At 38.5% G+C, this 24,128-nt stretch overlaps 1 protein-coding gene across 2 annotated transcripts in view; it reads left to right on the top strand.

Moving 5' to 3' along the window:
• Nucleotides 1-22,370, top strand: part of GPR155 (G protein-coupled receptor 155) — a 42,219-nt gene extending 19,849 nt beyond the window's left edge. For both annotated transcript variants that reach the window (XM_008687131.2, XM_008687132.2), the window contains 9 exons: nucleotides 2,444-2,528; nucleotides 2,617-2,707; nucleotides 3,727-3,937; nucleotides 8,123-8,227; nucleotides 12,961-13,097; nucleotides 14,562-14,657; nucleotides 16,662-16,726; nucleotides 17,981-18,118; nucleotides 20,443-22,370. In XM_008687131.2, coding sequence (XP_008685353.1) covers nucleotides 2,444-2,528; nucleotides 2,617-2,707; nucleotides 3,727-3,937; nucleotides 8,123-8,227; nucleotides 12,961-13,097; nucleotides 14,562-14,657; nucleotides 16,662-16,726; nucleotides 17,981-18,118; nucleotides 20,443-20,734 — 1,220 coding nt within the window. In that variant the 3' untranslated portion in view covers nucleotides 20,735-22,370. The remainder of the gene's footprint in view (nucleotides 1-2,443; nucleotides 2,529-2,616; nucleotides 2,708-3,726; nucleotides 3,938-8,122; nucleotides 8,228-12,960; nucleotides 13,098-14,561; nucleotides 14,658-16,661; nucleotides 16,727-17,980; nucleotides 18,119-20,442) is intronic.
• The last annotated feature ends 1,758 nt before the right edge of the window (nucleotides 22,371-24,128 follow it).

Below are 24,128 nucleotides of genomic sequence, written 5' to 3' on the forward strand. Positions count from 1 at the left end.
CCGGAGGTCACTCCATGGTCCGTCTGCACAGGTGCGAGTCTGGGATTTTGCTCAAACTGGTTTGGGGAGCCTGCGCCACCTGTTGCTTCCTCCATTGCTTATGGGGTAGTTTCGGTTTGCATCATGCGATGTTATGCCTGTAGGATCCTTTGCCTGAGTGAAGCTGGAAAGAACTTAAGGGAAAATGTGGGACAAAGGTGTGTGGGTACAAGCAGATGAGGAGTAAAGGTCAGGTCTTGGGATCCAGCTGGTGACACATCTTGTGTAGCATTAAGAGTTATCAGGAAATGTCAAGTGAAAGAGCCTGAAGACTTTTTTTTTTCCCCAAATACAGACGGACAACTTGATCTCCAATACTTAGGTTTATTAAGGCTAACTTTAGCATGTGAATGAGAGAGCAGCAAATAGATCCGTGTATCAAAAATCCCCAAGTGCCCCTGAAATCCTCCTTAAGCACGCATGCCAAAATCTATCCAGAGACCTTGTTCTGAATTCCTGGATCCCAGTGAAGGTGCCCTTTAACCGTGAGATTATTATGCCATAACAGAATTTTAGACCTAAAATGTCATTTTAAATCATCCTGTTCAGCCATTTTCAGTTTCACTCATTTGCATACTGTCTTCACAATTGTTGCCCTACCTTTATGCCCTTGTCCTTTTTTATTTGTCCCTAAGAATTGACTCACTTTTTTTACTTAAATAAATTGAGCCTTATATTAATAAAATCCCAGGTTTCGTGTGCTAGTTTTTCACATGCATGTGAAAATAAAGACAAAACTACTCAAAAAATTTCACCCTTATACCACCTACAGTCCCTACACTTTGGAAACTCTGGTGTAGTGTAAGTCCTTTATTTTTCAAATGAGTTCAATGAGGCCCAAAGAGTTTAACTGATTCAGGCAGGAACTTTCACAGCTTCCACGAGCAACCCAAGAGAGATCCAGGGGGCGAGCCTGGGCCTATTTGTGTATCAGTCTTTGCATAAAGCAAGAACGATGACCTTTAGAACTTCAAACAGTGCCCTCACTACCACCACAGCTGGCACACTCTTGTGTACCTTTTTTCCCTGGCACTTTGAAAACCGAGAACTACAGAGTACACAGATGTATTTAGGCAGGAGCAGTGGTATTAAAGTACCTCTTGAACTTGAGGTGTGGGTTCCTGTAAAGAAAAACAATTCTGAAGAGCCTCGGTGTTCATTTGTATTATTCCAGCACAGCGTTACTTAATCTGTACAATCTTAGGTCTGGGTATGAATTCCTTGTATACAGCCAATATACAACGTTAAAACCGAAGCAGATTCACAGATGAGAGTCCCAGTTAGCAACATTCATGACATGACAAAGGATTTTGTTTTGCTAATCTCAATCACAACTTGAAATGTAGAATGGGAACTCATTTCTCTGGTTAGGATTTTTTTTTTCTTTTCTTTTTTTTTTTTTTTTAGCATGGTTTGCCTTTACTTTCATGTGTAGGCTTCTGACCTGGTTCATCTCACTGCTTTTCTCTCTTCAAACTACCACAGAATCTTCACTTGGACCATGTGTTGTGATATTTGGTTTTCACTTGGCTCAAACTTCATGTATAACTGAATGCTAGCTCTGAGATCATGAGACAGTGCTTTGGTTATAAGATAGGCATCTAGATGATTATCATTGAAAATATACCAAATAGATTTAAAATTCCTCATAGAAATTTCTAGATCCTGCAGAATATGTCTTAAGAACCCTAGGGGTCCCTGGATCTGAGTTTTGGAAACACTGATAGAGCTTGTAGTCCTGCTCTGCCCTCTGCTGGCTATGTGGGTTGGGCAAACCCTTGCTTCCAGATCTATAAAAAGAAGGTGTTAATTTAAAACAGGGATCCCTTCCAACTCTGAAGTTCTGAGATTCTGTAACTATGTAGGATTTATTAAATACGATGTTACTTGTATAAATAATTGGGTTTAGGGTATAAGGAGCGCTCAAGAGTTTTAAAACATTTGTTTTTGTATTAAGTTCACATTATATTTGTATTAAGTTCTGTCATTTAGACTTGGGGCATTTTCCAAAAACTAAATCTGGGCAAGTATACTTTCTTAGCACCAGCAGAGTGAGGGTGTTTTTACTTTTTTAGACTTGTTCTGTATCCAGTTAAATTTTTTTTTTAACAAATATACAGATTCTGAGCACATCAGTCAAGAAAATAAACTGATTTGGGCTTTTGAAAACTTCCTCGTATATAAAACAAGAAGATTTGAGTAAAGAAACAATACAGGAGGGAAAACACGAATGATTTTGAGACAAACTTGCTTCAAAATATTGGGGACAGTATTTATTTAGAAAGAGTAAATTCTAGGGCCTAAACCCCAGACTACCATTGAAATAAACCTGGTTAAAGTTCAGTGAGGTCCGATCAACATTGAGAGTAATTATCTACCTTTCAATTTCTATTCTTGTTCTTAGGCCTTCTGGCAATTTCTTTGTTTCTTTTGAAAAAGAGAGAGAGTGTACAAATTCCTGTTGGAATCATCATAATATCTGGCTGGGGGTAAGTTGATAGTTTTCTGTTTGCTTACATGTTTCCATATACACAGTTATGATTCATCCTCTCGTTCTCTCTCTAAACCTTATTACAGAATTCCTGCTCTCCTTGTTGGTGTTCTTCTGATAACTGGAAAACATAATGGAGATAGCATTGACTCAGCCTTCTTTTATGGAAAGGAGCAGGTAAAAAGAGGTTATTGACAGTTCCGTTCTTGGGAACATCTCTTTTTAGCTTGTTCCTGTGTTTTGCTATACTCACATTAAAAGTTATTTTGAAAGTCTATCCCAATTTATTGCATATCCCACTGGTGATCCTGTATCACTTTGCTAAGTCACACCTCAAACTGTGCTAAAGATTTTATAGTTCTACATCCATTTTTAGCTGAGGATTTCCAAATGCTTCAAACTTTATTGGGTCTTCTTAAACCCATTTATGAATTATGTTTCCTCTACTGGAGGAAAGAGTGATTAATTTAAAGCTGTTTAGTAAGGTAGCGGTAATAATAAAAGCCATATTCTTGACTTTCAATTCTATTGTAAATATAAATTTCAGAACAATAAGTATACAGGGAAAAATGTGCCTGAGAAGCTATAGCGTATCTGCTGATCAGAATTCTCTAGGGGTAGGACCCAAGGATGTGTGTTTTTAATAAAAAAAAAAAAAAAAAAAAAAAACCGTCAAAAGATTTTGATTTCTTACCCTCTTTTTTCTGCTTTGTAATTTTGAATTTTATTGGGCTGTTGTGAGAAGAAATAAGATTATATGTATAAAAGACTTTGACTAGTGCTGGCATATGTTAGTACTCAATTAGTATTAGCCAGAATTATTTGTGTTTCGCATTATTACCATAACAGAGTCTCCAGTTGAAGTACGCTTGAATTACGTATTAAAGCAAGCAAGAACAGAAATAAAAAGGTCTGTAAGCAGTCATTTAGCTTCCTTACAGAGGAAACCGGTGACACTGCTGGACAGTGAAAGAAGCATCTAGAAATCTTTTGATTCCAAGCAAATTTTCATTTCTCTTCAAGTAACTTACATCCCTTTCATATTCGCATCCTTTTTTGAGAACGGCTGTTCCAGAGCATTTATAGTTGTGGAGATATTGCATTTCCCACCAAACGAAAGTTCCCTTAAGCTATTCTATAAGACGATCAACTGGGATTGGGAAAAGTGGCCTAATGTCTCTCTGCAATGTTGGCAGATGATCGTCACAGCAGTCACCCTGTTCTGCAGCATCGTGATAGCCGGCATATCACTCATGTGCATGAACCGCACCACCCAAGCGGGACGCTATGAGGGTTTCGACCAGTCTCAGAACCACAAAGCAGCAGAGCCTGGGAACGCCGCTTTTGAGGAGAGTCCAGTGCCAGCAAATGAACCGGAACCTTTTACAAGTTCTATCCCAGAAACAAGTATGATCCTGACATGTAAAGAAACTCCTCTTCGTGCCCGTATGGCATGTATCCTAAATGTTTTGCTTCAGGGAACTTTCTTGAACTATATCTTGAATATCACATGTATTTGTCAAGTGAGGGACTTGAATAATAGTCAATAATAGAAAGAGCTTGCAAGTTCTTCACTAGAGTCCCATTTATAAATCTTTTGTGAGGATAATCTTCTATTAAGTCCTAAAACTTCTGTGGACCTGAGAGTTTAGGAAAAAGTAACAACTGAAGGAAGTCCCTTTCTAGGAAACTAAGCACTTAAAACACTTGTTAATTTGACGATATTGTATCCGGAAAGCACCATCAATAAAATGAACTCAAGAAGGCCTGGTTAAGCAGAGTTAACAATAGTCAGGAGTAGCAGACTACAGTCTGCCAAATCTGATCCACCACCTGGTCTTATGTGGCCCAAGAGCTAAGAATAATTTTTACAATTTAAAGGGTTGAAGAAAAATTTCTAAAACTTTCTAAAATTTCTAAACCTTGGAAGTTATATGAACTTTAAATTGCCGTGGTCATAACGTTTTATTCCAACACACCTGTGCTCATTCATTTATATAGTGTCCCCGGGCTGCTTTCATGCTGCGTTGGTAGAGTTCAGTCATTCACCAGAGACCCAGGGGCCTGCAAGTCCCCAAATGTTTACCATCCGGTCCTTTACAGAAAATGTTTGCCAATCCTATAAGTGAAAATATGCTCCTAACTAGTAAGTTTGTATTAAGTGTTAACAACTGTTGTGAGATTTGCTTCAGTTCGTGAAAGGAGCTCAGCACTGGAGTATGCATTTTGGATTCACTGGTGCGTGTGGAGATTTCATAGACATAAAACACTGTGCCAGGGAGTGTAAGTGCTGGTACCTATTTTGTTCAGAGACTTGGTGGCGTAGAGGGATGACTAATCTCAAAACTATTAATTGTAAATGTCCGTAAGTGAATGATAAAAAAAGAGAAAGATCTAAAAAATTTAACTGTCTTTGTCATAAAAAGAGGAAAATCCCACAAATCTTACCATTTTATGTTGCCCTCCTCCCCCCTGCTGCCCTTCCTCCATGCCAAACTGAAAATATAGAGGACAGTGGCTAAAAACAGGGGCCGGAGCCAGACTGCCTGGGTTCAAATCTTGACTCCACAGTTTACTGCTCTTTGATCTTGGGCAAGTTCCCTGTGCCTCGGTTTCCATATCTGATGCTGATAATCCTTACTTCATAGGACTACAGGGTCCTACCACATAGGACAGTAGTTTGCCACCTCCTGACTTATACCATTATCCCTGCCTTGGTCAGGACTCCTTTAGCTCATATTATTAATGGTGCTCGCTCATTTTTTTGTTAGATCCTTTGTGACTTCAGCATCAGAACTTCATTCTTTTGAGCCCTCTTGACCATTTTCCCTTTTAAAATGGAGGTTCAAGGATTCTATTTATGATGTTTTCACTCAAATTTCAAAAGTTGCTTTCCCTAAGTCTCGAGTACTTTTCTGATGCTGTCCCGCACCCTCTCCTCCCTCACTTCCTTTGTGGACGCCTACAGTGATCCAGTAAGGATCCCGTGCACTACCCCACTCTAGCCGGCTCTCTGTCTTCTTTCCCCATGAGAGTTTCGGAACTGGCTACAGAGGGCCTGACAATGTGTGGTGAAGACAAAACAAAGTGTCTTAAGCCCAGAGCCTTTTGCGGCCACCATTACCTGTATTTTATTTTTAAAGATTTAGTTATTTCTTTTGAGCAAGAGAGTACGAGACAGCAAGTGCATGGTGGGGGTGGACAGAGGAGAAGAATCTCAAGCAGAGTCCCTGCTGAGCATAGAGCCTTACGTGGGGCTCGATTCCACGACCCTGGGATCAGGACCTGACTGAGCAGACACTTAACTGACTGAGCCACCCAGGGGCCCCTCTATCTGTATTTTAAAAGTACCAAATAAAGTGCACCATAGATATTCTTTAAACTCAGTCATCATCATCTCCAGCAGGAAAACTAGCTTGTCCTGTATAAAGAGCCAGAGGATAGCTGTCACTTGGTTCCATAGGAAATCTTCCTCAGTGTTTCTATTTCCGTCTCCTCGCATCTCACTGTTTTATAATTGCCGTTAGACCTATCTGTATAACCCACTAGACTGACTGTAAGTGCGATGACTGATTTGCCCAACATTATAGCCTTGGCACTGTATCAGTCTTACTGTAAGTACTTAGTAATATTTGTTAATGGCTGGGTAGATGCGTGGCTGGATACGTTACACCATGATTTTCTTTTCTTTTCTTTTTTAATTTTATTTATTTATTTGAGAGAGAGAGAGAGAGCACAAGCCGGGGGCGGGGCAGTGGAGAGGAAGAGGGAGAAGCAGGCTCCCCACTGAGCAGGGAGCCTGACACGGGGCTCGATCCCAGGACCCTGGGATCACGACCTGAGCTGAAGGCAGACGCTTAACTGACTGAGCCACCCAGGCGCCCCTACACCATGATTTTCGGAAGCTACCCTACAAATTGCTGTGGCCAAGTACTTGTTTATTTGCCTATTGACCCATGTTTCTAGAGGAAAATCTGTGTGGTTTTTCTCCTTCTGCAAATCCTGCTCTCTTCTGCTTTGCTAGTAATATTAACATATAACACATTTGATGTCCAGTCTGGCCTCCCCAAATCTCAGTTATCCAAAATAGTTCACTTACCTCTACCCCTTGCTATGCGTTTGTCAGAGACCCATCATTTGCACATGTTGTTAAGTGTGGAATTATGACTAAAAGGGAAATAAACCTATTTTAATATGACATCAAAAGTTTAGTTATAAAAGAAAAGGCTAATAGGCTAGTTATATCCTGCTTATGTTAGAAGATAAAAACTGCCATAGCACTTCTCGTGGTGGCTGTAATCACGTGGGAGTACCTGCGTGTGTGCCCTATATGTATGTCATTGGAATGGGCTGGCTTTATATCTGTTTTCTGAACAATTCCATCTTAGCTGACTTAAGCCTTCAAGATTCTGAAGATAGGAGGGCTGGGCCAGATGATCTCTGCGTTGTCTTTTCTATTATTCTGTGGTTCTATTTTAACTTTGAGATGGCATCATTCTCTTTAATTTAGAAAGACACTTGTAATAGCTTATTATAGATAGTAGTTTTTATACTTTGAAATCTTTTTCTGTTAAGAACACCACTGAAGAATTAAATTATATTATCAATGAAAATTTCACCCTAGGCATTATTCCTTTTTCTAGCATATTAAATTTTAATACGGTTTATCACTGAAGTTATTATTTTATTAGAATCCATGTCAAAAGGAAAGAAAAAGAATCCATGTCAAGGAGCACGATGGCTTGTATCTGTGTGGAGTGTTTCAAGGACACCGCACGCATCCTCTGACTGTGTCGAGGAGAAACTACGGTTCTGTAGCAGATGTGTCAGTGCGACGTCCGTAATCCAAGCGACCTATAAAGCAGCAAGAGATTTGCAGCAGTATATGTTTGAAAAGACAAAAGAATAGAATTGTTTTGACTGCATTTTCTAGACTAGTGGGAAACACGTTCTTGAAAGAAGCAAGTCTTGAGCTGAACATAAAGGAGGAGAGGATATCAGAGAATTAACAAGAGTGGGAATTGCACACGTGTCTAAATAGGTCTGCAGACCCGAACAGGCATGGGGTTTGTGGAGGACACTAAAGAATTGTCCAGAAAGAAGGGAAAGGCCTTGTTGGATAGTGGGGGTGGTTGGGTAGGGAAAGAGGAGCCAAGTCCTCAGGAGCTTTCAAATTCAGGCCAAGGAGTTTCAATTAACTACAGTGTACAATAGAGCATTAGTGCATGTTTTTAAGGAATGATGAAATAAAAGCTGTATTTGAAGAAACTGTTCACATTCTTCGTTCTCGAAGCACAGTGGTAACTAATAAAAACAGCATGGATAAATACACTCTTCCTTGTCAGGCAATGAGCAAGCAATATATAAAGGAGGCAGTCCTTTGTCTGCCACTCTTTAAATACTAACCTCTGTATAAGCACATGTAAATTCTTCTGCATAGACATCATGTGAACACATTTCCATTGTGGCTGCATGGGAAATTTGTGTGTGTCTCTGAGTGGGTGGGCTGTCTGGCTTGGTTTGGCATCTCTTGAAGTTGCCCATGTCTGTTGTGGTTGGGCCTTATTCTCCTATGTTATTTTATCTGTATAGGTTGCTGCTCCTGCTCCATGGGAAATGGTGGCTCACACTGCCCGTCCACAGAGCCAGTAGCAAACCCAAGCGCCAGCGGGCTTGTGACTCCTTCGTTTGAGAAAAGTAAGTGCCTCCAGGCTATGAGGATGGGCCTAAGGTACAGAAGATTCCTCTCCTTGTACCTTAAAAGATTTCGGCTTAGGATTTCATAGAAGCTACACTGCTTATGTATTCTCAAATAAGCTGGGGAAAAGTGCTAATAGGATAATAATTGTGCATAGATAGAATACTCATTTAAAAAAATTAAGTTTGGGGAACCTGGGTGGCTCAGTCGGTTATGCGTCCAACTCTGGATCTCAGCTCTGGTCTTGGTGTCAGGGTCGTGAGTTCAGACCCTGCTTTGGGCTCCACATTAGACACAGAGCCTACTTAAAATAATAATAAGAAAAAATAAAGTTCTTATAGTAATTGGTATTATTATATACATATTTTCCAATAAATTTAACCCATGTGATAATTCCAAGAAGTTTACCCAAGCGCCATTTTTTTTTTTTTTTTGGACTTTTTTCTTATTTTAGCAGCTGAGACTTTTCCCCCACTCATTTTCTTCGGGGCGAGGACCAATTAGTGCTTAATTATATTTTGAATCTATATACTTTAAATATACCCTTTCTTATAAAATAAATATTTTTGAAAGTAATAACCTTTGACATACAGAGTAAGAGACTGAATTACATTTGTGGTCTGAATTTCAGGTTATTTGTTTATTTGAGCTAAAATTGGTTTGTAACATAGTATAAGGCGTACAACATAATAATTCAATATTTGTATACATTACACATTGATCACCACAATAAGTGTGGTTACCATCCATGACCATACAATTGACCCCCTTCACTCTTTTCACCCCCCCCAACCCCCATCCCCTCCGATAACCACCAGTCTGTTTTCAACCTTGCCCTAGCTCTTGGTTGTCTCTAGACCCTTCGTGATGGTCTAGCCTGATTTATTTTTCACAGTCCCAGTTGTTGAGGGTGTGCTAGGACCCGTCCAAAAGGGAGGGACCTGGGGCGCCTGGGTGGCACAGCGGTTAAGCGTCTGCCTTCGGCTCAGGGCGTGATCCCAGTGTTATGGGATCGAGCCCCACATCAGGCTCCTCCGCTATGAGCCTGCTTCTTCCTCTCCCACTCCCCCTGCTTGTGTTCCCTCTCTCGCTGGCTGTCTCTATCTCTGTCGAATAAATAAATAAAATCTTTAAAAAAAAAAAAAAAAGGGAGGGACCTAAATTTAGGCTGATTGGAAGCCAGATGCTCAGGCAACGGCTCTTAAAGTATGCAAATACATACAATCCTGTGGGACCACAATTGTAGACCCTGCTGATCTCTAGACCGGGAGATCCGAAGGTGTCCCCTGGGTGACAGTTACCAAGAATCAGGGCTTCAGTCAGGTATAAAAGAGCCTTTCTGGGAGATACCAGTGAGCTGTGGCAAGGCCAAGGTGGGGGGTGGTGTGCACAGATGGCGTCCCGCTGCCTGTATCCTCTGAGAGTGCTTCTGTAGCCTTAGATGTGTGGCTTTAACCTGAAGCTCGTCCCTCAGGTTAAAGCTCCCGGACCCTCAAGTGGGTCTTTTTATGTGCACTCTGGGGCCATATATGTAGTGTGCTGTCTGTGTATTGCCCAGGATATGGTATCCTGTCCAGAACTATCTTTCCAATTGTTACAGACCCATGGAGCCCAGAAGCACAAGCCTCCCCAGCCGCCAGAGCCAGGCAGTTGAGTGGCCTCTGTGCAGACTGAGTTCACCCACAGGCTTTAGCAAAGCTGTGTGATAGTGTTGGGTGTGGGACATGCCTGTGCCAGGAAAGAGCATCCAGGGCGGGGCACATCTGCAATTTTAGCAGGGCTGGAGCAGAGCATGCTGGGAGGGACGTGTCTTGGATTTAGCCGTGTTATGTTTGCACGCACCTGTCTGCCTTGGCAAGGTAGAGGAAGAGTGCAAAAATTGGCACTCTCCAGCAGCTCTGTCTGCAAAGAAAATTCCAGCGAATCTTTAAGATTAGCAGTTGAGTCTCCTTCACATGTAATCCAGTCACCTCTCAAACTGCTGCCTTCGTGCTGGGTCCCCAGACGGGTGAGTCCGTGCATGAGCCCCTCACAAGTTGTATCTCAGATCCCCACAACCCTCGGGCCCCTGCACATAAGCCCCATGTCTGGGGCCTCATCTGTCTGGTGCAGGTCCCAAGGGTTGGGTGCCTGATGTGGAGCACAAACCCCTCACTCGTCAGGGAGCGCTGAGCCTGTGAGGTCCTTTCCTGTTGTGAGTCACTGCGCCCAGGGTGAGCTTTTTGGTAAGACTGCATTTCTGCCTTTCCAACCTGGCTCAGTGTGGCCATTTTTCCCTTTTTGTGGAGGAAGCTGTTCAGCTAGTTTTCGTTCTGTTTAGGTGGGAGTTATTCCATATAGAGTGGTGGATCTGGTGTATCTGTGGGAGATGAGTTCAGGGTCTTCCTGTGCTACCATCTTGGACCATCCCCATGCGCACACAATGGAATTCAAAGTATTTGAAACAACTGAACACACTTACGTAAAATTGCAATGCACTTTCAGTTGATTATGCTTATTTATAATTAAGTTAGAAAGGGAAACCCCCAAAAGCCCTCTTCGTGATGAAACCTATGTCAACTGTATTGTTGCCAAAGGCATTTCACTTTTATATAAGAAATGTGAAGATTATAATAACGATGTATGCAAATCACTTAGCACAGTGTGTGGAATATATAGTAAATATTTGCTCATTAAACATACTTGCAGTAGTAGTGGTTGTTAGTCAGGGTTTATATTTAGCTGCTATCTGCTGGCTAGCAGTGAATCCTAAATAGTGAAACTCACATGTCTATAGAAAGAAGTGAAAATATATCAGATGTTGGGCCTTCACTGACTTTCTGCTAGGAAAACCCGTTTGGCATTCAGTTAAACTGTTTTTCCATTTTGTATGCCACTTTCCTAAACTAATGTTTCTTTACAGCATAATTCCCTAGGCTTTCCTCCTTGTTTTCTCCCTACGCAATATACCTAATAGTGAAGTCTGTCAACAAATTCAGTGTGTAATTTAATTTAACATTTTTTTGTCTCTGAAAACTATGCTTTTCTTATCTGTCATTTTCTTCATGGATAATGCTTATTCCTGAAAACTCTTTTATATAGGAACTTCTTACATTTTCTGATCCTATTTTGCAAAAGTTATATAGAAAGAAAGCCATCATATATGGATTTCATCTACTCATATAATTTAGTATCATTCCTTAAGCCTGAAATAAAGGCTAAAGGAAATCAAACCATGAACAAATGAGAATTTTTAGAGTTTAGCAGTATAATTAATTCCTTACCCTCAAAACACTGGCGCAGCACAAAGGCAAAATCAATGTTGCAATGTGTAAGAAAGGCAAAAGAAAAATAATAAAATTTATTTTTATCCATTTTTGTAGTATCTGTACCCTAAGACCAGGTTTATTATATATATATATATATATATTGATAGAATTTTTCTACACCAAGATATACGTAAATAATTTTTATTAAAGTAGGATCATACTAGAGAGACAGTTTGGCAGCCTGCTTTCTTTTCACATAGCAACACTGTGTGCTTCCCCGTGCCATTAGCCAAAATGTTGGACCATGTTTAATGACTGTGTATGTCCTTTTCTGGAAAGGGGCTCTAGGAAATACAAATTTTTGTGGTTACCTTGAGGGTTAAAATCTATAAAATTGTGGTTTTCATCTTTGACTTTTTAAAATCAGACTGTATGTTGGACTAGACATCCCTTTTGTAAAAAATGTTTTCCCCTGCTTTTGAGGCCAAGGGCATAGTGGAACTGAGGCAGGAGAACACAGGTTTCTTGGGAAGGCCCCTCCCCTCGAGTCCAGTCCAGAGAAGAGTCATACCTGTGATCTGGACTTGGTTCTGCGTGTCAACAGAATGGTGTATAACAGTTTTGATTTCTTAATGGTCTTTTCTAAGGCAGATGCTAAACTCTTTAAGGAAAGGCAAGGGGGAGTGTTAAATTTATGTTACAGTGAACCAAACTAGGATATCCATGACCAATATGTAATTTGTTACAGATGAAACATGAGCTGTTAATTTCGCTTTAGAAAAAGAAATTAAGATATATATATATATATTTATAATACATAGCTAATGGCTATAATAACAGCTAATGGCATTGAGGGAAGTACCCAGTGTTGCTAAGTAAAAAAAAAAAAAAAAAAGGGCAGGCTGTCGAACTGTGCCTTTATATGATCCTACTTTAATAAAAAGTATTTGTGTGCTCTTGCTGTAGAAAAATTCTATAAGTAGAGGGGACGCCTGGGTGGCTCAGTCGGTTAAACATCTGCCTTCGGCTCAGTTCATGATCCCAGGGTCCTGGGATGGAGTCCCACATTGGGCTCCCTGCTCAGCGGGGACCCTGCTTCTCCCTCTCCCTCTGTTGCTGCTGCTGCTCTCTCTCTCTCTCTCTGTCAGATAAATAAATAAAATCTTAAAAACAAAAAAAAAGAGAAGAAAAATTCTCTAAGTAGATATAGTAAACCTGGTCTTAAAATATATAGATGATACACTGTTGAGTAGTGTAGATGGCAACTATGGCACCCTACTGATATTATTTCAGATGAAAACGCTTGACAAGTAGAGCTCTCCTGAGACCACAGGAAGGAAGCTTCCTCAAATTTCGTCTAAAATAATATACTGATTCTGAGCTGAATGTGCATATGTGCTGCTTTGCTCGAAAGTCATTATGAATTTAAAATGCATTCAAATAAAAAGCTCTGATTACAAATTGTTGTACTTACTGTCTTATAGATGATCATTGTGTGAGTCGCTGTAACTCCCAGAGCTGCATGTTAGTCCAGGAAGAAGAGCAGTATCTGCAGAGTGGAGACCAGCAACTGACTCGACATGTGTTGCTGTGTTTACTTCTCATTATTGGCCTGTTTGCTGTAAATGTTTCTTCTGATTTTTGTTTTGGGGCCATTTCTTTAAATGTTTGGCAAAGATTTTTATTCACGCATCTGGGGGAATGTTAGTTGCTGCTTCTGGGGCGGGGGGTGGCAAGGAGGCCAATCTGAAATCCTGATCTCGAGCTGTTTGGGGAGCAAGGGGAATCAAGAATTCACAGCACCCTGTTGCCTAAATGCCCCAATAGCCTATTTTGTTTAGAGTCTTTTACTCTATTCTCTGAACGTAGAACTTGGTAAAACCAGGTATCTCCACAGTGTACGGGCCACTTAGTCTGACGCATTCCTTCCAAGACTGACCTCAGTGGATAAATACCCACGTGGTCTCGCAGGAGACATTCCTCAGATAAATAAGCTTTCAAACAGAATTTTTCATTATGAAAATAACACAACCACTTCATACAATAGATAGTTATAAGATTACTACCTTCTATTTTTAGTACATTTTTCATGGTTCTCATGGTCATACAGATTTATACCCTGTTTTGTCACCTATGTCAACCATTTTCATGTTGCTACATAGTTGTTCCTGTTACTTTAAATGGCTCCCCAATGAACCACAGAGGAGATTCGTTATAATTTACTCAAGTACTTTCTTGTGGATGATGATTCCTAGTTCTTCAAAATGCTTAAATAAACATCTCCACACAATATTTCCGTATGATAGACTCTCAAAGCTGGGAAATCTGGATCAAAGAGTATAAACATTTCGGTGCCTTTGGATGCATTCTCTGAAATTGTTTTCTGAAGGAGTAGCATAGATTTGTAAAAGTACTCTCACCAGCACTGAATGTTGTAAATTTTAAAATTTGATAGTTTTATAAGTGAAATACAGCACTTTATTTTTTCAATGCATTTCTCTGATTACTAGGGGTTTTTAGAATTAGTTTTATGTCCTCTTTTATGAATTATCAGTTATTATTATATAATTCTTTGAGATGGTTGAAGCGTAACTTGCCTAGAGATGGGAGATGGACCATATAATGTATGAAGAAACCTTTTTACGTGGGGATGCCCGTTACATAGAGTGCTATCAGCCAGCACCATTTTAACTGCTGTTTAAGAACAAAAATCAAAAAGTAAGAAATGCTGCCAAGAACTGCTGCTTAGTGATGTGATTGTTTTCATTGTGTAGAACTAATGTTAAAATCAGTCCTGTCTTAGGCTAGTCGGCAGTCCTGATGTATTATGTAAGCTTCTGTATTATGGCGTGTGTCTTCTTGCTTCAAGTCTGATCAAATTAGAGGCTGTTTGAATGACATCTGTCAAGAGGAGAGGTTGAAACCTCTTGTTCAAAAGACAAAGCCTCTATATTCTCTTGGTGTTTTTCCTTTTAGTCTTTCTCTGCCTAATTATTAAGCAGATAAGTTATTGTACTGTGTTCTGGATAGAAAGAAATGATTAGCTAGCTTCATTTTAAAATACTATTTGCACCTTCCTTTACAGAATCTTTCCAGTTGTTTATGGTGGCTATTCAACCAAGAACCTGGAAGACTCTACGTTGAGTTACAGTTTTTCTGTGCTGTGTTTAACTTTGGCCAGGTATTTATTTCCTGAGAACTTGGAGGGCTGGAGGGCTTTTTTGTTTTCCTGGATGGGCTGTTTGGGGGGTAGTGGTGCGGATGTTGTTGTTTTCTTTTAAATCAAAAGGGTTTAGTTGGTTTGCCAGCTGCTGGTGCGCGTGACAGCTGACAGCTGCTGCCCGTCTCCATGTTGCTTCAAGTCATCAGAATGCACACGGAGTGTTTCAATCAGAAACACCAAATCGTTTTTTGCTTTGGTTTTAAAATAAAGAATGATAATTTAAGCAGGGACAAGATGTTCCAGCTTCTTTTTAAACTTTGTGATGGTCTTAATAAGTCACTTTGGGAAAAAGACTTACCTTCTCTGAGCCTTTAGTTTAGTTACTTAAATGGATGAACATTGTTTCATTTACATTTTGATGTTTCTTGAAAAATAGGTACTTAAATCTTCAGAAAATCATGTGGTAGACAAATAAATTTTGGCCAGGGATAGTTAGTTACCATTTCTTGAGGACCTACTACCATATGCCAACCACTATTAAGCATTTACATTAGTCATCTTACTTAAACGTCACAAGAATACTTACAAAGTAGACATTATCACTCCCAGTTTACAAATTAGAAACTAAAATCCCATGAAGAACTAATATAATAGGAGCTGTTGTTTTTATGTCACTATTAAAATGGATATTTAAAGGTAAGTGGTGTGTTATGTATTGGGAGGATATTTTTATGTGTTCAAAATGTGATTGTTTTCAGTCCCTTACATTTTAGTTAGAGAATACTAGTCCCCAGAGTAAGTATCAGGTTGAAAAAAATACTGTGTTTGAAATCACTGGTTTTAATAATCGACTGAGTCAGTTAACATTTATCAGTAAAGACTCTTGCACTTTTTACCCTAACATTAATTTCTTGAAATATCTCCAGTTTGTCTTGCCATTGTTGTGGGAGCAAAATGACTCTGACCAGACAGATAAGTGACCTAGTCAGTATATCACAGATAGACTTGAGTATCCCAAGCTACTTGATGCCCACCTTACTTTGTGATTCTGTGTAAGACCTGATTTTGTACTCAAGACCTATAAAATACTAGGTTGAAAACTCACAGTCTCACTCAACATTTTGTGTTCAGGAAAGCCATTCCAGGCCGAGTCACCCCAAGGCTGGCACTGAGAAGGCTTCACAAAGAAGCTAATGCCAGGAATGTTGCATTTGAAATGATGCCCCCACAGCTAATGGCCCAAGTGTTTCAAAGGAAAGAAAGAGATACACCCCCCCCCACCACCACCACCACATCCTGTATAGGTGTTATAGTAAGATCATTCCTTTTTGGTGGTTTATAGTTTGGGGGTGAAGCAAGGTAGATCTTTCGTGCAATACATGACATTCTCCATCCCACCTCCCACCCACCTGCACTTAGATCCTTATCCCCCTGTGCCTGACAAATGGCAGTTCCCAGCCTTCTGCCCCCCCAAGCAGTCCCCATTGTCCTGATGTGTGGCTGACTTCTGGTGCCAGTTTGCTTCATCACCCCCAAATCCTTCAAAGTCTTTCTGTTAAGCACCTAGCCAACTTCATTTCACATAAAGTTTGTTCAGTTACTTCATTATAACAAGATACTATATAATTCTATAATTTCTGAAGTGTTAACAGAAAAATAATAAATACCTAAGCACAATAGGAGATAATTTATTTTCTTTTTTAAAAAGAGGGAAAAAAGACATAAAGCTCTTAAATATTTTCATTTTTCTTCAGTAAGCTAATATGCAGTTATGGTTGCTCAGTACTGGCTTAAACCAGTTATCCAACATAACTAGTAGGATAGACGACCAGAAAGAGGTGGCCAAGTATCATACCTGCCTCCAGGCATACACTTTAGAGGGCCTGCCTTGTGTTCCACTTCAATATTGCTCTAATCGCTATGGGTCTGCTTCCCTCAGCACTAAATATGGTGGCTTCCATAACTTCCCAGTCTTAACATTCTAGTGTTGAATTCATAACTATAACTTTTCTTCTTCCCTAGGGATTTATTTCCTTTGGCATCTTCGGATTGGACAAACATTTAATCATCCTGCCTTTCAAAAGAAGGTAAATTTAGTTTTGAAATAATCAATATCTGTAAAGGTAATGACAAGGCCATTCTATTAAGATACTGATATTTTTAAATCTTTAGTAACTGCTCGGAGACCACAGAAAGGGTAAATTAAACACTTCAGAAAGGTTATATGTTGATTCACGTATTTGTTGTAAATAACTGCAGAGAAAATATTGGAAGAACTCTTATTGATCCAACGTTGTCATTTGCATTTTAACACGAACTGATGGATGCGAACTTCTACCTATGCCATTAACTACATAAAATAAAATGAAACTTGAAAGTGTATTTAGAAATGGAAGTAGTAGATGGTGTGCCCCCAGAGGTCTATATTTGAAAATGTAGATTCTCCTTTGACAATAGGATTTCTCTTTCTATCAAACTGACAATTTATAGAAAACTCAAGTTCTCTTTTTTCTGAATTTTTGTTTTTTATTTGCTTGGTGCAAAGTTTCTTTGGATTCAGATTGGTAATTTCTTTATAATAATGAAGTGGGAATTCTCCAGCTTGGGAGTGGCAGGAAAAGGCAGCACAAATCTTTGTATGTCCTCATTTGTTTTCAAAGTCAAAATTAGTAGAAATTAGAAGTACTAATGGAATTTATCCAACCAACTATATAAAAAATGCCCAGTATATGGTCACTCTTCTTTCTTCTCCTTCTTCTTTTTTGTCCTTATTAACATCATCACATTATTAAGATGTAGTTGCTAGGGCCATAATCATTTCATTAAGGAGAAAAAGCCTAATAGGAAAGTCATTGAACTTAGTTCTCAGCTTCATAATGTTGACTAGGTAAAATAGTCAACAGATCCACTGTCTGAGGAGACAGAAACAGAATTACGCTGTATTCCAGATCCCAGTATTTGTCTCCGTGGTACTGAAATTGGAAAATGATTAAATAAAATACTTGATCTCTGTAAGTTGTTTTTGCAACCTAAAACAGTAGAATGTAGAACAAGAAAAGAACTTCATTTATTGGCAGAAATGAAATGGATCAAATATGTCAGGAGGGTTTATAAAATATTCGAGTCTCAAGTCTCCCACCCATCTCACCTCACCTCCACCCCACCTGCTTGGACCAGGAAACCAAGCACAGGTTATGTCTTTGCTTTGGAGACAAGCGATATCTGGATGTTGTAGATGATAGCTTTGGAAGAGCCATGTTGATGGGGTGATAAGCAAGAAGGGGTTTTCTCTCAGTGCTTTCCTTTCCTTAAAAGTGGCCCCCATAAATTTTGGTTTTTAGACTTGAATTCCTATGGAATAATAAAGAGACAGCAGAAAACAGGGGTTCTCCTGTTCCTGAGGAAATAAAAATGACCTGTCAACAATTTATCCATTATCACCGTGACCTCTGTATCCGAAACATTGTCAAAGAAAGAAGGTAAGTACAAATTCCAGATAATTATATTTTAGATGATTAATTTTGGTTTGTAACAGGCTAAGTAATGTGGTTGTAACTAACTATATGGTTGTTATTTTCAATAGCGCATTTACATGTAAAAGTTAAAATAGCTATGGGTCAGTTTATAGTTTAAGAAACAGCATATATAAGATTTTTACACCTTCTAAATGTTATATAACTGCCTATTTCTATATAAAGTGTGAAAACTAATTTAGAATGAACCACGATATAGTAAAATATTAACATTCACTTCATGTTGGCCATTAGTATCTCTCACAAACTATGAGATACACTGGATTTAGAAGTGGCTTTCTATTCTCCATCTCCTAGTGGTATGTTATTTCATATTATTAATGACATTGGCAAGAAAATGAATGAAATTTGTCTTTTAATTAATTCTGCTGCTTATTTTTCCCTTCAAGTCCTAATCTTCAGTCTATGACATCATATTTATTCTTCTAATCCTCAAGGTATGGAGCATGCAGCAGGAAATGAATGTTACAGTGCCATGATTTTGGGTTATCATAAAAGAGAAAAGAAAAACACAACATAAAAAACTAAATACTTTTATGTCTATAACTGCGTATTTGAAAATTTATGAAGATTACCATTCAGAATGATATATTTATGCCAGTATATTTTATTATAACCAAAAGGTAGCCTGGTACAGCTAGTGGGAAGGGGCCTCACTGGTCGGATACCGATACCAGAGGCCAGCTCCTGAGTCTGCTACTTACTAGCTATGTGTCATCAGGCCACGTCAATTCTCTAAACCTTTGTTTTCCTCTTCTTTAAAGTTAGATAACATGTCTTTGAATTGGATAGCAAAATCTATATGATGGTCCTTGCTCGGTTTCTGGAAATGGCAAACTATGAAGAAAAGTTAAGTTTCTTCCCCTTAAAGAGCCAAACAGAATTATTTAGAAGTTCCATCTGTGGATAGTTCCAACAATTTACAATTATTTTTTTAAATGAAGGGAGGGCAGTGCACTGAAGAAAGGCCCACTGTGCTTGGCTGCTCTCCGAAGCGCGGCTCTGGCTTCTGGCGGGCGGCGCTGCAGCTCTGGGCCCTGTCCAGCACATTCTCTGCCACTCTGTACGGTTCCACACGCGGCGACGGGAGCTGCCCGGTCAGGCATCAGGAAGCAAATATGATTCAGTTGGTGTCTGGGAATAGAAGGTGTTGGTCTGTAAGTTAAAAAACGACAAGCAGGGAGAAGGATCATTCATAGGTTATACTATTCAGGCTTTTGTTCAAAGTGATGTTTGTAGTTACAAAGCATAAATGAAGATATCTTATTACTAAGCAAAATACTGATGCTAAAATATTTTGATTTATGTACTTGAGAAGATTTTTCATGTATATTAACCTCTTTGCTAATTTTTATATGAAACGCTATATTCATTGGTGGTTAAGTGTTCTAAAATTTTTGTCACCTATTTCTCATTTCATCTTGATTCTCATCTGCTGTTTCCTGCTGTCAAGCACTTCGGGTTTTACAGCTTGACTAATGCTTGTGGACAGATTCGTGTTGCCTCTTACATATTTATACGAAAATGTACAGAATTCACTTAATTGGTTCTTTTACATTTCTCTTTGCCTTGTTTATTTGTTCATAAGTGAGGTACCCCACAGTTGCATTAGGAAGATAAATTTTAAATAACCAAGAAATAGATTCATCATCAAAGTACATTGTAAAGACCTTACATTTGTAGCAAGACAGATCACACTTATTCTTTCCCTACTCCCTAATGCAAATTCTTGACAAATATATCAGTAAGATTGTCTTGCTGCTGAAGGCAAGAAGAAAGACTATTTGTGGGCCCTGTGATAAACAGAAAATAATGACCTCTGATTTGAGTAGTTGAGTAAGAATAGTCACTTCTTAAGAGCTTGTAAAAAATATTATTTAATGTTACTGAGACAAGTAAATTACTTACTATACCTAAGAGTATAACTTGTAAAATAAACAATATTCAGCTGTCTACAGAATGGACCTGATCATAAAAGGCCAGCTACTATAAAAAGAATGCTACTTTGAAGATGCATTGACATTATCATTTTTTTGACATGTGTCTGTTTTCACAAGCATTATTGGCATACTTTATTTTTTTCTGGTGGATCTTTCTAGGGTCAGGTGAGTTAACAAATCCTTTATATTCAGAATAGTTTCATTCTTGCCACCCTTTTAACTATCATGCTGTGTTTCCCTGTCTCCTGTTTTTCCTCGCTTGTCCTCCATCATGCAGTGCTGATACCAGGTTTACAGAACATGTGGGTGAATCATTCCTTTGACATACAGGTGTGGTGCAAAGACGTCTGCCGGAACCTTCTGTGGCTGTGACCTGGTGAACTGGCTCATTGAAGTCGGCCTTGCCTCCGACCGCGGTGAAGCTGTGATATATGGAGATAGACTGGTGCAAGGGGGAGTCATCCAACATATTACTAACGAGTATGAATTTCGGGACGAGTACTTGTTTTATAGATTTATTCAAAAGAGTCCTGAACAGAGTCCTTCTGCTATTAATGCAAACACTCCCCCACAGGAAAGATATAAAGAGATTGAGCATTCATCCCCATCCCCTAAGACCTAAATTATGAAGGAGACAATCCTGGGCCATATTCTAGCCCCAGATCTGTTTCTTATTAGCGGTGTGACCTTAGGCAAATCACAACCTTTCTGAGCCTCAGTTGCCTCTTCTGTAAAATTTGGTGAGATGTGTTTCCACCCCATGCGAACATTTTGTGATTTCATGTGTATGGAAAACACACAAGAAACTGACAGAAAAAGGGAAAAAACAAGTCAAAATTTAAAGGTCTGATAATAAATATAATAATTACCATAAACTAATTATGCCAACATTTTAAAACATTGCTCCCTGCATCTGTTTGCTATAATTTCAAAGTCAACATCCAATGTACTATTGCTTTAAATTGCCAAATTTGGCAGGTATACTGCTGGCAGGAAATGGACCTTAAATTATGACAACTTTGCACTTATCCATGGCGCCTCCTAAGAAGAATTTTAATGATTCTGATAAAAGGCCTTCTTATTCTGTTTTTCCTGTTTTCTTAACAAATACTCATTTAAAAACTAGAAGCAGTATTTTTTTAAAGTTCATCTTTTCTTGCTTTTGTATCCAAAGTACTAATGTGTGCCACAGGAGGCGAAGAACTACCATAAATATTATCTCCAAAATCCATCAACAGAAGTGTAATCTTTAACTTTTGTACTAAAAATAATTTCAGCAGTTTTGTTTAAATTTTATCAACAAAATCATTGTCATATATCAATTCTGATGTTTGCACAAAGCATCACAGTGCAGAAGGATAGCCCTATCACTTTATTCCCTGTAGTCAAAAAGAAAAAACTATATAGTTCAAGTCAAGATTTAAAAATTCTAAACCTAACATCCTACTTTTACATCTAGATTTTAGTCTTTTTAAAGTACCCATGTATAAAAATCTATAAACTTGAAAATTATTCAGTGTTGCCCTCAGATAAGCTTTATCTTCAGTAAATTAAAAAGAGATCTATTCACATGACCTTTGAACCTCTACTTAACTATTACGTGTCAGTGCTGGTTTAACTTATTTAAAACATGTTTCAAGTATTTATTTTTCTCATACTTTTAATGTTTCATGTAAAAGCCATTTAGAAAATAATTTATAGATTTAAACCATTGCAACAAATATGTAATTTTTTTTAAAAACCTGCATGGAAGCCTAGTGTATTTAACAAGTAAATTACACTTTATTGTATAGTATTAATCTGTACCAACTTTATGTTATGATTAGGGAATGGGGATGTTTTTCAGCAGAGCTATCTTGCAGCAAGACCTTTTTTTTTATACGACCACATTAATAAGTCTCAGAGTGCTCAGGGGTAAGCCTAAAGCCTCACTGTTACACCAGGAGACTTTTACAGTGACAGCAATACAGGTATTAATTCACATGCATGCAGGCAACTCAAACTGGAGAATTTGTTTTGTGAACAAGTCATACTACACATGTTCTGTTATTTGCATGATGGGAATAAGTAGCATCTTTTTCCACGGGAAACACTAAGAGAAAACCCTGGATCTGAATGATCTGAGGTTTCAGATAAACAAAGGCTTTTAAGGGATTTTTTAGGATTATGGATATGCTAATTTTATTAAATGAAAATATTTGTAACTTTTACTCTCACTGACAAAGCAAGTTTCTCAATAAAATGCCTATTTTAACTTGCATTGCCAACATCTTTTCTTTGAGTAATCTGAAAAATGCAGAAGCTATTATAGAGGTCTTTTCTTTAAGTTTTCAATTTTTTTTTTAAGATTTTATTTTTCAAGAGAGAGACAGAAAAAGCAAGAGCTGGGGGAGGGGCAGAGGGACAAGGAGACTCCCCACTGAGCATGGAGCCCATCATAGGGCTCTACATGGGGCTCGATGTGGGGCTCGATCACAGGACCTTAAGACCATGACCTGAGCCAAAGTCAGACACTTAACTGACTGAACCACTCAGACGCCCCTCAAAGTTTTCTGAAATGGGTCTCCTGAGATTGTTCCGTTCTTCGTGACCCTATGCACGGGGAACTATATGCACAGGGCCTTGCCCAATTATGCACTCAGTAAGCACATTTTATTAATGAATCAATATGACAGAGTCCTTTTCACATTTCATAGTATTTAATATGCAGGGTCACAGCTGAGAAAATTACCTGATGGAATTTTGATTAAAATCTACCCCTTTAAGGTGCCTGGCTAGCTCAGTTGGTAGAGCGTGCAACTCTTGATGTCAGGGTCGTGAGTTCAAGCCCTCTGTTGGGTATAGAGACTACTTAAAAAAAAGAAAATCACCCCTTTTAGGCTAATATTCAGTAATAAGTTGTTCATTTCTTTGTTCTGATTAATTCCATTACTAGGTTTTGTTTAAGCTTCAATAGTTTTAGAATAAGGTAGAGTGTGCTTGGTATTTTAAGAATAACAATTAACGACATTAAGTTTGTAAAAGCAAGAAAAACGTAAAACTATTATCTTACATGTTTGCTATGCAGAATATAGATCTTAGTTTTTGCCCCTTCAATTCTCATATGATGTAAAATATTAAATTACTTTAGACCACTGGTCATAGTTAGTCAAGTGATATCTGATGGTTGGAAACACAGTTCAGGATCAGAAAGGTTATCACCATTCTTCAGGAAAAGGTGAGATGATGAATTTCTATAATCAGTATGAGAAAAGCCTAAAGTAATTAATTAAAAAGAGAAAACATTCACTCTGTTGAATCTATTTTTGGCGAATTTTACAAGTAGGAACTAAATTTCTAAAATTCTAGGCTGCATAATTATTTCTAGGACAAAACTTTTGGTTGATCAACAAAACTAAAAGACAACCTACTGAATGGGAAAAGATATTTGCAAATGACATAACTGAAAAAGGGTTAGTATCCAAAATATATAAAGAACTTATACAACTGGACACCAAAAAACCAAATAACCCAATTGAAAAATGGGCAGAAGGCCCAAACAGACATTTCTCCAAAGCAGAAATACAGATGGTCAGTAGGCACATGAAAAGATAGATGCCCAACATCGCTCATCATCAGGGAAATGTAAGATGTCATCTCACACCTGTCAGAATGGCTAAAATCAAAAACACAAGAAACAACAAGTGTTGGCAAGGATGTGGAGGAAAAGGAACCCTCATGCATTGTTGGTGGGAATGAAAACCAGTGTAGCCACCAAGGAGGTCCTTCAGAAAATTAAAAAGAAAAAAAAAATTAAAAATGGAACTACCATATGATCCAGGAATTGGATTACTGAGTATTTACCCAAAGAATACAAAAACATGAATTTGAAAGGATATATGCATCCCTATGTTTATTACAGCATTATTTGCAATATCTAACCAAGTGTCCATCAATAGATGAATGGATAAAGAAGATGTGGTATATACAATGGATTATTATTCAGCCATAAGAATGAATGAAATCTTGCAATTTGT

The sequence above is a fragment of the Ursus maritimus genome, unplaced genomic scaffold (genome assembly GCF_017311325.1).
Source record: "Ursus maritimus isolate PB19 unplaced genomic scaffold, ASM1731132v1 scaffold_1, whole genome shotgun sequence".
In the NCBI taxonomy this organism is placed as follows: Eukaryota; Metazoa; Chordata; class Mammalia; order Carnivora; family Ursidae; genus Ursus; species Ursus maritimus.